Source organism: Emys orbicularis, chromosome 5 (genome assembly GCF_028017835.1).
Source record: "Emys orbicularis isolate rEmyOrb1 chromosome 5, rEmyOrb1.hap1, whole genome shotgun sequence".
In the NCBI taxonomy this organism is placed as follows: Eukaryota; Metazoa; Chordata; order Testudines; family Emydidae; genus Emys; species Emys orbicularis.
Genome location: NC_088687.1, coordinates 64147309 through 64162339, shown reverse-complemented (window position 1 = coordinate 64162339; position 15031 = coordinate 64147309). Strand labels below are relative to the sequence as shown.

Genomic DNA, 15031 nt, shown 5'->3' with positions numbered 1-15031 from the left:
AATTCCTTGGGATGCATGCATCCTGGAACATCCTCCTTCACTTTTTTTAGTTTGTTATAAATTTGTATTTTTATTGTATTGATATATCACTACATCAAATTAAAACTTAAGAGGCAAAAATCTGTGAGCTCAGAGTCCAGCCATTAGTGGGAATACAAGGGAGAAGAAGATACATGGATCCAACCCCTTGCAGATCTTTGCAGAGACCAGGAACATTCCTCTTGGGAGGTGGAGACCAGGTCTGTAGTAGCTTGAAAGAGTATGGGTGAGAGCAGAGCTAGAGAGCTAGCCAGGTGCACAGAGGGGAAGTACACTGTGGACTGCCTGAAAGAGTGGTGAGCTGCTGTTCCAGTATGTGCTCCCCAGGAGCAGCTTGGGTATGTAGACCTTTTGGAAGATGTCTATTGAGAAGAGACTCAGAAAAGAAGAGTCATCTTCCTATACACAGAGTCATCCTCACTTGAACAGTCTCAAAAGGAGTTTGAGTCCAATATTATGGAAAAGGGCATAAGATGTATGCCAAGTACTGTTTTTCTATAAAATATTAGCACCAAATTCCAATACCCTTACTCACAATTCACTCAGCCACTAGTCCTGTTGAAATCAATGTAATTCCTTTTCCTGATGGTCTTACACAACATGAGTAAGAGCATCAGAATCTGTCCCTTAGAGATCTTTAGCAGGTAGTCTTACATTTTTTATTTAAACTTTGCAGTTCTTCTTGTGACTATTTCACATATATTTTGTAAAGTTATGTTATATTTGGTCAGCCTTGCACATATCAATATACTGTTTGCATGGAGATCAATTCCTATGGGCTAGGCAGTTGGTATTCTGTGACTACTGCTTATTATGCTAAACAATAATTTCACTATTATCTTGTCATCCTCTCCTCCAACACCATAGCCTTGTTTGCTGTACATAGTACATACTACATAGTGTCTCTCAGCATACGTTAAGATTGTAAATTCTATAGGAGATGGGACATCTTTATGTGTGTGTGTACGGTGCTTGGCACAATGGGGCCTTGATCCCCACTGGGGTTTCTAAGAACTACCAAAACACTTACAGTAATAGGCCAGTTTCTGACTACCAGGCTGCTGTAATTTATGTCAGGGCTGGGGAAGGGCTACAACTTTCAGATCACAGAACTGTAATCAGGTCTCTGATGATGCCTTTCTTCTCTGACAAATGGATCTCAGTGCAGGAGAGAATCTGGACCAATAATCATAAACCAAATTGGAAACTAATAGAAACTATTTGAGTGTGATTGCCTTCCAAACTCACAGTAATGCTGCTCAGGTATTTATGTGCTATATTATGTATGTGGATACTTTTAGTGAAGAGAAATAAATTATAGATTTACTGTACTGCACTGCTTTTACAATTAATTCAACAGACAACTAAACAATTCCCTGAAGGATCTGGTATTAACCACTACTTATCAGTCTGATTGATTTTCTTTAGGTAGTTTTTAACATAAAAGCACATTTGGGAGTTCTTAGGTTGCATCTCTCTTCATGCTGCCTCTCTGTGCCATATTCCCTTTTAATTTAACATGACTAGCAATTTTTTCAGGACCATGTTGTACAGTGAGGGAAAAATACTTTAATTTAAGTCTAAGTATTGCCCTTTTGTAGTTTCTTTAAATGTGCCTTTCCTTATATGTCTTTATATGTCTGTGGCTTTCCTATAAACAATCTCCTTTAAGACTGATTCCAAGGAACAGGAAATATAATAGTCAAGATTATTTTCACAGGGTTTAAAAACCAAAAACTTTTGATTGTTTGTTATATTGTGGGCTCAGTATAGATTGTCATTTAGGTCCAAGTATTGGGACTGTCTTTTATTATGTGTTTCTACAGAGCTCAGCACAATGGACCCCCATCTGTATTGTGGCTTATGAGCACTTTTGTTATACAAATAATAATTAGGATCATCTACTAGCATGACTTCTAAGAGCAGTAACAATAAATCATGGATAACTGGAACTGAGCTTCATAATTGCAGCTACAAAAACCAACCTAATGTTGTCAGTGCAAATACTCATTATATTCTTCCTGTTTATATTTACAGAAGTGCAAACGGCCAATGTCATCTGTTCAGACTGGAATTCCAACAAATGGCAGTCTCAAATGTTAAAGTTACAAGAATACAAATGTAATGTGACTACTGAGGTTTTCCTGCATTACAATCTTACCTTCAATTTTCTCATCTGGTGAAGAATGGAAAGGGGAAGGAGAGCTTGCCCATTAGTCTGTTCCCAAGATGAGGAAGGAACAAGTCAGCTATGGATTTTAATTTGGTCTGTTTCTACCCTACCAAATCTTGCTCACCCAGGGAATGCAGACTGGCAGTATATTATGTTCTGCTGAAGGCTGCATATTCCTATAGGCCTGTGCTGGGTGCAGCTTGTGTACTCAACTAGAGTACAAGATTATTGATGGAGGTTGTTCTGCAAGTTAGAATAATTAACTGTTTGAAAAAGAGGTTTTGATAGCATCTCTCCTTGTTGTTAATTGTATGTGGTGCCCTATGCTGGGAATATACAGAGATCTAGTCAGGCTCCCGAGTGGTCAGATTAAAGAGGTATTGCAAGTAATGGTTGGTATGCCAGGGTCTGGGGAGGTCCTGGTGTGATCTAGGTCTCAGTGAAGGCATCCAGATATATGCAAAAGCAACTGAATAACTGTATTCAGAGAGCCCTTAAATCAGGAAGAAAAACAAACAACAAACTATGCATTACACTCTTTTCACTTCTTTATTATGGACGAGATTTCCAAAGGCACAGATGGCAGTTAGGTGCCCAACTCACACTGGAAGTCAATTGCAATAATAATTTATGCATTTGAAAATCTTCCCAATGTCTGAATCAGTCCATGTGCTTTAAACTTATTAGAGTATATGTTTCTCACTGAGAGCTCTGTACATTCTGAATTTGAAATTCAAAATCCAAACTGTTTTCACGCGAACAATTTCCTTGGAACCAAAAAAAAATCACAATTTTACCCCTCACCTAGATCAGCTCCTCTAGAACTGACTAGATTTCCTCCACACTAATGATGCAAAATGGATTTTCATTTTTCAACAGAAACAGCAACATAAATTCACACTGTCCTGAGAGATTGGGGCAGCACAAAAGTAGTATAAAATCACCTTTGCTCTACCCCATTCCTCAACACGTGGACAAGGACTGACTCCCTTGGCTTGCAGATGAGCTATGAGACAGAAGTAACAGCTTGTACTTCTCAAAGAAGCCTAATCAGTATCTGCAGTATTTAGTCAGACAGGCCTCTGGAGGAGGAAGAGCCCATCAGTCACTAGACCAAATTTTCTGCTAGTGTCAGTTGGTAAGCTGCACCCATTGACACCAGAAGCAAATGTGGTCCAACATGTCATTACACATCTATTGGGAAAGGAACAGTGTATCATATTGCATAAAGAAAAACTATGTTAAAAGACTGTTACTTAGGTTGCAAAGTCAAGCAGTTGAAAATTAGGAAATGCCAGATTTATTGTTGCCTGTGCAACCTTAGTTCTGCCCCCTGCTATCTCCATTCTGTGCATTGAAGAACCAAGGGGTCCTGTGCAAAATATTGTATGTGATCATGTAACTAAAGACTGTATCAAAAAGCATATGCAATAGGGGGTGTACTGCTAAAATTGTCCTGAGGAATGAAACTCTACATCAGGGAAAGAGAAAGGAAGCAATTTACTAAGGTCACCCACCAGGCCAGTGATAGAGATCCGAACAAAACCCAAGCTTCCTGACTCCCAAGCCAGTGCTCCTACCCACAAGGCCCAATTCTGCCTGTCCAGTGCTACCTACTTTAAGTTGCTTGGCACAAAATTCTTACCTGCAAAAATTCTCTGACATTTGAGCCCAAGACACGTAGGATTGTGTCATAACCAGATTCTTGACAGAACACAAAAAACATCTTCCCAAACATTTGAAGGATTTCCCCAGCATTAAGATCTATTTAAAATACAGAAAACTTGATTCATTTAAGGCATGCATTTGTTTGTACTTTGCTAGTAATTTTAGACTCCATTTTATGATACAATAATTATAATGTAAAATGAGTTATTTTGCATATTGTATTTTCTATCTGCAGTCCAGAGAACATGCTCCAAAAGCAGTAGACCAGATCAACCCCACCACAGAAAAAAAAAAATCCAGGTAATTTTTCCATCCACTTTTCCTCCCTCCCAACAACTATTCCTCTACTCAGTAATAAGCAGTGGTTTCACCTCTAACCCCACAGAACCCCAAAGATCAATGCAAGCCAGATCTATCTATGCAAAAACAGTGCATTCTTCCCCAGAAGCCATGGTCTTATGGGTTCAGTGGCTGGTTGCTGATTCACTCTCACTGCAGAGATAGAGTGCAAATAAGATAATAGGGATAGGGATAATACTACACCTCTACCTCGATATAACGCTGTCCTCAGGAGCCAAAAAATCTTACCGCGTTATAGGTGAAACTGTGTTATATCGAACTTGCTTTGATCCACCCGAGTGCGCCCCCCCCCCCCCCCCCGGAGCACTGCTTTACCACGTTATATCCGAATTCGTGTTATATCGGGTCGCGTTATATTGGGGTGGAGGTGTACCTTTCTAATTCCAGCTCAGAGCTGCAGTTGCTGAAAGTCAATGCTATCCAGATTGATGACCTAGGTGGAATGAGTGTGCCCTTCACAAAAACATTGTCACATTGGTCACCCTTGTTAGTAATCTCAGCAGAGAAGCCAATGATTAAAAGGACATGGAGACTGAACTATACTATCTAGAGGTCATCAGGTGGTTGAGGTACAGTACATTGGAGGGAGGGAAGGAAGGAGGGGGGACGTGGTGGCATACTGTAGTGCACTGCCATTGCATGTAATATTATATATGTCTTGTGCATAAAAAAAGGTTTTCACTTTCATGAGCTAGCACTCTTACATATATCATAAGCATTACATTCATTCTAAAAATATAGAAAGAAGAAACTGATTTTAAATAAACATGAAGAGCAATAACTCGTTTTCTGAGCCAGTCTTTTTTCTAATCATAACCACACTTTCACTTCCTCTGTGTTAAATCCCCCTGTTGCACATATTTGTGTCTTTATTAATCTTACATATATAATTTACTAGCAAACTAATGCATTAAAGTTACAGAGAAAGTAGTGACCTCACTACAGGAGGCCTGACCCATTAAAAGCAGGTATAATTTCTAAAAGATAGCCATATTACTCACTAAGGACTTTGCTTGCGGCTGCAACCAGATCATATGTTTTGGAATCATCATAAATTATTCTGACTAGAAACTGTCCTTCTTCATCCAATTGTGCCTCTTTCCTAAAAGAAAACAGAAGAAAAATACTGTCATCAAGAATTAAGACTTATGCACTGACTATATAAGTCAATTACTTATAATCTGGAATATGTCTTTTAAATGAAATAAGTTTGTTGGCTCCACCTTTTAGAAGTTGGTTAATGTTCAACATTTAAATTACACTAAGAAGAGATCTGTTCCATATTTCACTGTAATTAAGGCTTAGTACAAAACTTCTACTCCCACTCTTATCCTGAAAACCATAAATCATTGGGAGAAAAAAATCTCCTTTAACAATAAACAATCCCACAGAAGGAGTTATTCAGATAATAAAGACAGAGTGTAACATTTTAGAATGGGTTATTCTTAATATCCAATAGACTGGAAAACTGCAAGAAATAAGATAAAGAGAATATACTTAGATATAGGTTTGTTCTGAAGACTTTTTTAATAGACACATTATTTCATAGTTTGTATAGTGCCTAGCACAACTGGCTTCTAGGCACTAACACAATACAAATAATAAAGAAATAACAACAACAAATCTGTGCTGCTGTTTCATTCTGAGAGTGCTCCTGGGACAATGCCACAAAAACTTAGGTAACATTTATTGTAATTATTTATTGCTATTTATAAGGGAAAAAAACATTTATCTGAAAACTGTAGGCAACCCAAACAAAGCAAACCAGCAATTAAATCCAGCATGTCTGCATATCCCTAACAACCTTCAATAAATAAGACACACAACCTCCAGCAACACACTCTTAATAAATACATCAAGACATCCTGTTATTATACAAAAATCTCAGCCCCCATTAAGCCCCTCCCTCTCTAACAGTGTATCCACACTAGAAAAAAATGTGTTCTAGCTAACATATGGTAAAATCCCATTGAAGACAAGGCAGTTTATTCTTTTCACATGTGCAGGTCAAGCTAAACACTGGAGGGAGTCTAAGGTTTACTTCAACCTGTTAACAGGTGTGAGAACTACAAACTGCCTTGTCCTCACTGGGGTTTTACCAAGTGTGTTACCTAAAGCGTGGTAAAAACGCATCTTTTTTTTTTTCTAGTGAAGACAAGGCCCTAGGCAATTGCTAACCTTTCAAGCAGGGCTGTTGTTGATGCCCATGCCAGATGCACATTTCATACTGCTGCCAGGTTAAAAAAGGTGAAAATAAAATGAAAAGGAAAGTAGGAGAGAGAACAACAGACCCTCACTTTATTTCCACAAATATAACATCAATTGTTTCTTTCAGTTTGAACACTGAGTCAGCAGCTTGCCTGATAAGCAGCCAGCTGTCTAGCCTGACTGCTTCTTTTCTCTGGGCTGAAAGATAATAGGATTTTTCACTACAATCAATGTTGTTCTCCCTGTGGGGTCAATTGTGCCTTTTAGGCACAACCCTGTCTTAAGGGCAGTAGAGCTATAGCGGACTCCCATGCTTCTCGGTGTTCTGCCCTCCCTGAGCTCCCCAGTATGCCTGAGCAATATGCACGGTTGCACTATCCTCACGTTGGTGCAGAGGGGTGAAATGGTCCCGGTCCCACCACCTTTGGGCAACAAGCACCTTCATGAGAACAAAGAAGGAGCAGTCCTTGTGCTCCCTAAGTGCAGGAACAATTACAGTCTCTGGCCCTGACATGGGGTGTGGAAACTATGGGAAGGACTTCTTGCACTTTTCCCCCTATGCACCTGTGAAAAGGGCCAGACATAATCTGGCCCCATATTAGCTCATCATTACTGGGCACTGCTTTCTTATGAGGTGGACATGTAATTGGGCACAAACTGTTTTCAGCTATTGAAGTTCTAGTGTGTTTCATCAGATGGCTTTGGTTTGGTATTTCTCATGTTTTGCATATATCCCCCCCTTCTTTTTTGAATACAGTTATTTTTACAGTGATTAATTCTCCTTGTGTGGGCTTGCCTGTGGTGATTATTGAGAGAGACACAGTGTTGCTTGTAGGAATGGTGATAAAAGAAGGGGTATTTATAAGTCTTCGTGTGCTTTAATTTATACACTAGATTATATTTCAATTCAGAAAACTAATGTGATCTCTCAAGGCATTAAAATAATACCTTACAGTGTGGAGGGTCACACATACTTTATTAAAAAGAAAAAATATTCTTCTGTCTATACACATCTAAGTATAGCACTTCAGAAAAACAAAGGAAAACAAAAGGGGCAGGCAAGTTTAGAAGAGAACTGGTGTATTACACTTTTTCAAGTGATGAAAAAAAAATCCAGGGAAAGAATTGTTCAGGAAAAAACACAGAATTAGAAGAAAGCATAAGGAAGAAAATGATGAGGTAGATCCTAATAGTGACTCAGCAAAGGTCATGTGAGTCCCATGGATTAAGGTAAGGAGAGAGACATTTATCTTCTCAAGTTTGGAGCCATCATCTTTCTAGTTTACAAACAAAAAGGAGCCACTAGTAAGAATGAATTACTAGTATTCCTAGTAAGAATGAAAGGCTTTTGTTATAGCGGGGTGATAGCAGCACCATAGGTAAGCCGAGACAAGTTTACTGTTTATCAGCCAATTATTTTACGTGCTCTTAGTTTCCATTGGCCAATGGGCAAAAAAGTATAAAGCATGGTATAGATCTACTGTATAAAATCCTCCAATTCCCTTCCCAGCAATAGAATAAAGCATCTCTCTAACAAACATCATAAAGTGATGGTCCTCTGATCAAAACAAAATTATGTTAGATTGCATCTTAGACTCTAAGTTCCTCGAATTGGCATTCATCTATTTAAAAATGAAATTATGTAAAATGCTAATTCTTTACATGAGAGATAGGAATTAAACAAGCAATCACAAATTACAGTTGCATTAGACAGCCATAAGAGAATGGAAATATTTCTATTAAAGGGAAGAAAGCTCTGAGAAGTATGTATTCTTGTTCAGAAACCACACTGTAATATTTTTAAAATATTCATCTATTAAGGAACTAGCACTCCTGTGAAAACCTTGGGGCCAAATTCTTAGATGACATATATGGTGCTTCAGTGTGTGGGGCCTGATTCTGATCTCAAATTGTGTATTTCTGTTGCCTTCAAAGAAGTTACTCTGAATTTACACTCTGGTTAGTCATCAAAAATCTCTGCCAATCTGAAGTTAGTATTCACTGGAAGTCTTTGAGCCATCTTCCTCTTTTTCATCCTTGCCTTCCTCTACTCTTCTTCAACCTTATTTTCCTATCCCAGGGCAACAGCTACAGTATACAATCCAAGGATCTGTACAAACTTTAATTAATGACTGCTTTGTCTCAACTGCTATGTGTGATAAATATTATTATGTCCATTTTGTGGACGACACAAACAAGTTGAGTGGTTTGCTCAGAGCAATGCAATAAGTCAGTGGAAGACCTGAAGTTAAAACCATCCTATATGGTATTCTATATGGAAGGGATACCATAGGATGGTTCAGTTAAACTGCTGAAAGGCTATCATTTTCTATTGAGCTCTACAGGACATTCCCATAAGGGCTGACAAAGAGCCATACATAAACAGGGAATACTGACTGCCAAATGCAAAAAAACAAAACAAAGTGATAAAAAGAAAAATATATTTTCTCCGTCATCTATCGGTTGTACTAGCCTTAGGGGTTATTTGAACAAATAGGAGGTTTTTTAAAAAGCAGGCAGAAGTATCATGTTTAAATTGGCAGTGTCCATTTAACATCTTCCTCTTGTACCGCAAAATAATGCCTGCTGCCCAGTCCCCTCATTCATTCCCTAGGTGAGGCCAGATCAGCCAGTCCACAGGATAGCAAGTTTCAATGACTCCTGATCCAAGCTGAGAAGCAGAAAATGAAATCTCCAACACACTCTGAAGCTTTCCCTTAGGCCCTCTAGTCCTTTGTGTGCCAAAGCATAAAGTAGAACACACATGCATTTGGAAATGAAACAGACATCCTTAAAAATATTACACTCTCACACAAGCTGGTAAAAACTTAATTCTTCCATGCGTTGAAAATGTCACTGTAATCTGGGAGAACACTGTGCTGTGGAAAAGTGGTAAAAGCCATCTATAAACAGTTTTAGTATCTGTGTCTGATAAGGATTGATACCACCACACTCCACATACTTTAGGATATTGTATATTTCCTTGCTTCATAAATATATTCCCAAAGCTTTCCCCACAAAAGTCTCTAGTAACTAGGCTAAATGAGGCACTCTCAGATGTTAAATGGCTGCCCTATAGTTCCTACTTATTTGAAATTCCTGGCTTCGAAAGTTGGACTCAGACATTTACAGACAGACAATTGCTGGTGTATTCAAGCAAATGGAGAGGTAGAAGGAGCCTGTGACAGAAGTGGTAATTTCCTGCAATCTTTGGGAGATCTCACTGAATTAAATTTAAATAGCTTTGGAGTCCACTGTATTATAAATACAAAGTTTATGTATTATTATGGGATAGTCTGTAACTTCTCTAGGGAGATGATGGCCAGTGTAAACCCTCGGAAATGATATGAGCTTCAAAGGACTATTTCTAACAATGCGCCAGGCAAGAAGGAACTTCTGGGATAAACTTCTGGGACAGCAACTCTTTGTAGTGATTATACAGTGTGAACGCTTAATAGTTGTTCCTGTTTTGTAATGTTTTATTAGTTTAAGGGATATTCCCTGTACATGTCATGGGAAAATGCCGCTAGAATTAGTAACTATTTTCAAATGGCAAACAGTGTAATGGTGCCGCTTGTATATTTGTGGAGGCCTTTTTGCCTACAAATTCATAGCAATGTAGGTTATCTGATAATAAGTTTGCTTGGGGGTACATAGTTTCAATAATGCTGCAACATATTTGGCTACTATTTCAATATTCACATACTGCAATACTTTAAGCTTACCCTTTACTAATCAAAACTATGCCATACACTTTAAAACATGACCTCAGTATTACAGCTTTCCTTCACTTTTAAGTACATCAATGTGTTTTAAAACAATCATAATTTAATGATTGCAAAAATGGGTAGATTAATGGCTCTAATAGTATAACAAGTACAGTGCAAGCAATGCCAATTTTCACATGAACCTCAGTCCACTAGGATTGGGATGAAACCACTAGCATATGCACATGAGCCAGTGAACAGCAACAAGATAGTAAAGACTGTCTATCCTAATTGACCAGGACAAACCATTACCTAAAGGCCACACCTTCCTCATCCAATTACCCGTCCCCTGAGCCACCAAATCACCCACATTTTTAATATTACCAATTGAAAAGTCACACCTTATTCAAGTGTAACATTGAGAAATATTGTTTGGAAACCAGGGTACATAATACTTGAAGTCAGGCAATATGGTCTAGGATACAGGGCAATATGATATACTGTACAAACCCTGAATGAGGAGCCTGGAGGCCTGGGTTCTATTTCCACCTTTGCCACTGACCTGCTGTGTGACCTTATGCAAGTCACTTTACCTCCTGTCTCTGGTTCTCCTCTTATCCCAGTGGTTCTCAATCCGCAGCCCGCTTGTGGCCCAATCAGCACACAGCTGCATCCCATTTGACATCCTCAGGGCCATACAGGTGGTATATATACATTGTGTGGATGTGGCCCACATAACACGTAGAGAGCTCTGCATATGCGGCCCACAATGGTAAATAGGTTGGGTACCACTATCTTACCCTTTGTCTATCTTGTCTATTTAGATTGCATGCTATTCAGACTAGGGACTGTCTTTCACTGTGTTTGTCCAGTGCCTAGTACAATGGGGACCTGATCCCAGCTGAAGCCACTAGGTGCTATGGAATAATAAATAATAATTTGATTTCAAACTAAGCAGACAAATAGCAAAATCTCAAAAGGATTCTGTTAAAGGGCATGTTCACGTCAGACCACCTTCATAGAATGTTGTATAGTCAGCCAGGAAATTCAAAGCAGTTTAAGGTTCTATGTGGTACACTAGTTCCACCCATGAGCTTTCAATTGACCTCTACTGAAGTTTTATGCAAAGATCATGGGAAGAGCTGGATAGAAAATTTGGAAGATTCAAGATTTAATGAAAAATGGGCAACACTTTCCTTCAATAATTTTGCTGAAATATTTATCCCCATTTTTGACCAGCTCTAATTGTGAACAATAGTTAGTATAACAGTGATAACTTGGAAATTTTATGCAAATTGTAGGATCTGACCACAGAGGTATTAGCAGTGGTAAACATGTAATGATTTCTTAAGAGACTGGCTGGAAACCAGCCAGTAGCAACAATATCTGGCGAACTCACAAGTGCAGCTGTGGTTGATTTCTTAGCAAGTTAGCGGCATTATAGTAGCAAACTTTTAACTTTTATATGAGCTTTTCTTTGAAAACAGCTTCCAAGCCAAACAGAAAAAGAACAGCAATGTGATTTACGATTTATGTCACCTTTACATTTCTAAAAACAAAAGAAGGGTGTACTTCATTCCTAACTAGGGGAACATACTAAACTTCAAAAACTCCAGTAGACAGACGCTCTCACTTCTTGCCCAAACTGACCCCCAAGACAGGCACATCAGGCCTGATTTATTATTGCTCTGAACTTGAATAGCAATTTACACAATTACAAAATGTTACCAGATCAGATAACCAGCAGTTTATACCTACTTTACACTCATTTTGCACTCGTGTAAAAGGCTAAACAAATTGTGGGGAAACAGAGACTCAGACTTACGGTCTTCTGAGGTTCATTAGTGCCTTCCCCAACAACCCCTTCCCCCCACCCCCCATAAATCATCCAGGTCAATCTGAACAGGGAAAGGTCAGCCCAGTATGCAATAGGGAGAAAAAATAACTTGCCTACTGTACTGTAGAAGATAGCAGAGCTGGCAGGGGACTCATATAAGGCTTAACAGTGATCCCATTCAAGTCAATGGAAAAGTTTCCAGTGCTTAGAATGATGCAGTATCAAGCCCTAAATGAGCCTTGCCGCAAATTGATCTAGGGGGAAAGAGAGAAGAAAATTAAGGGTCCTTCATGCCTTTTGGAAAGTGCTGTCATTCTAGCAGCACAGAAAAATGAATGTCTCCAGGTGCCTCTGAACATGCTCCATGAATCCTTTGAAAGTTTGTAGTTTTGTGTTTGAAAACATATTCCCATTATTAGATTCATTGTCAATGTTAATAGATTTACAAAGAGGGATGAAGACTTAACATTTGGACAAAAACTGTCTTTAAAAAATGAGAATTTCCATTATGGATTTAAAAAAAAATATTAAATTACTGATTTCATGTATTTTTATTTCACTTGTAGAGCATAATAGGTTTACACTGCAAAGCACAATGAGACATGACCTAGAACAAATTCATTTTTGCTTAGTACAGAGATCTTAATTAGCATGCATGGCAAGAGACTTGCTATTAGCATGAAGCTGTAGGATCCTGAAAACATAAAGGTATTATTTGTTTTCTTTTGGCTGGGGGAAAGGAGCAGTTTGCCATCCATGAGATACCTTAGAAGTAGCTTAGTCTGCCAAGATCTCATCCTACATTGTTTTTATATATGTGTCTCTTACACATTCGGTATTTCATACGCAAGGTGGATATTTAATGTATTTTTTGCTGTGGATCTGCTGAATTCAAAGGTAATTAGAGTAAATTATAGTCAAGTGAAGAGTTGCTTCTGTTGGATACCCTTTATCCCTTTGATTTCTGTACTTGCCATCCAATTGTGTCCTATCATGAAGTTGAAAATAAAAATAAAACCTTTCTTTAATCAAAAAACCTTCTTTATAGAATAGTTACTTATATTTTGCTTTCAGCTAAATAATTATAAAATATTATCGATATATTTAGAAAAAATGGTGGTACAAATCTGCTAGAAATAAATATTTTGTTTTCCGAAGCTGTGCAGGCTTCTCCGTGACATGACATGTACTATACAACCTTGAACAATTAAATTATTGTTTAGAAGCCTCTGACCTCCCCTTTACAGATCATCTCGTAAACTGAAAGCCCAGCTGTCTCTCTTCCTATCTAGACTGTGGTCCTGAGAGCATACACTGTGTATATCACCTTAAACACCTCACATAGAACAACATTTCCAAAATCACTCCTAGAAGTTTTTGCACAGTAGGTATTGTTTCTGTTGGGATTTTTGCCACCATTGTACTTTACTATTCCTGGTTTTCCATGGATGCTGGGAAGTAATTTCCAAGGATGGAAAAAATGCTCATCAAGCTGACCACACTAGACAAAATAACCTTAATGATATAATAATGCACTTAGACATTGGGCATGATTCTGATTTCACTGACAATGGAATAAATCAAGAGTGAGTAACAAGTAACTGCACTAAAATCAATGGAATTACAGAGGTGTAAAACTAAAACTGGAATAACTGGAATCAGGACCTTTGCTTCATACCAAATGCATTCTTTAACATTTAAATGATAAAATTACTGACTGATGTATTACCTTAGAACAGTGTTTCCCAAACTTGGGACGCCACTTGTGTAGGGAAAGCCCCTGGCGGGCCGGGCCGGTTTGTTTACCTGCCCCGTCTGCAGGTTCGGCCGATCGCGGCTCCCACTGGCCGCGGTTCGCTGCTCCAGGCCAATGGGAGCTGCTGGAAGCGGCGCAGGCCGAGGGACATACTGGCCGCCGCTTCCAGCAGCTCCCATTGGCCTGGAGCAGCAAACCGCGGCCAGTGGGAGCCGCGATCGGCCGAACCTGTGGACGGGGCAGGTAAACAAACCGGCCCGGCCCGCCAGGGGCTTTCCCTACACAAGCAGCATCCCAAGTTTGGGAAACACTGCCTTAGAGATTATCTGTACCTTTTTTACACTAATCATCTTCCTTTCAGATGGTTCACTGGGGCACATTGTTAAGCCATATCAAAAGTATTGATCTACCTAAAAAAACAAAAGATCTGTATGTATTCTAGATGGTCTGAAGATATTTTAAACATTCAGTTGGGAAAAAAACATAAATTACCATGAGCCACAAGATTAAATAAAATGGGAATCTATCCAGGAAACTGACTTTCTGTGTAAAGTAAATAGGTGTATTTATAGATTTCAGAACTCAGAGTTGCTTCCCAGGTCTATGGACTGGAGATGAGAATGTTTAATGTAGGCTTTCAAAATAAGATAATCCTAGGAGATACAGTCAACTGTAACAAATTTACAAGCTGCATGTTACTACGCCAAATACTAAAAATATGATAAAGAATACAAAGCCAGTATTATTTTGCTTCCTTTACACAAGCTGACTGAAAGGAATGCTATTTAGAAAAGGCTTTTATAAGCATTTCATTTGTAATAACTGATGTATTTCTAGCACTTTTTATCCCAATAGATCTCAAAGCACTGCACAAACTGTGGGCTAAAATAGCCCCCTACACAGTGAAACCCAGGAGATGGAGCGAGATGATGCAAAAATCTCAGGCTCATATTATGCCATCTTTTTTTTTTTTTAGCAGAAATGAACAGGAAGTGCCTGTTAAAAATCAGATCTGCCCTCCACAAGGTTCCCCTAATGGAGTTTCCTTCGATGGAGAGTCAACCCCTTAATGTTACAGGTTTGTATATGAAAAGAATCACTTTACTCTTAATATTCAGGTTATTGTTAATTAATCTTTGGAATAATATGAATGAAAGAGTTTCATTTAGGAATGTAACTGGCTATCCATTAGTGCCACTTAAACCACTATTTGAAAGAAAACTCATTAAATGTTAAAAGGGATAATGGAAAAAAATGAATTCCTCTATTGGCCTTTCACTAAT

At 38.6% G+C, this 15031-nt stretch overlaps 1 protein-coding gene across 1 annotated transcript in view; it reads right to left on the bottom strand.

Annotated features, from left to right (window-relative positions):
* The window catches only part of GUCY1B1 (guanylate cyclase 1 soluble subunit beta 1), a 57170-nt gene that overhangs the window by 29668 nt on the left and 12471 nt on the right, over positions 1-15031 (bottom strand). Inside the window, exons 2-3 of the mRNA XM_065405302.1 lie at positions 5242-5342; positions 3858-3976 (exon numbers count right to left, since the gene is read on the bottom strand). Of these exons, the coding sequence (XP_065261374.1) occupies positions 3858-3950 (93 nt within the window). The 5' untranslated portion in view covers positions 3951-3976; positions 5242-5342. The remainder of the gene's footprint in view (positions 1-3857; positions 3977-5241; positions 5343-15031) is intronic.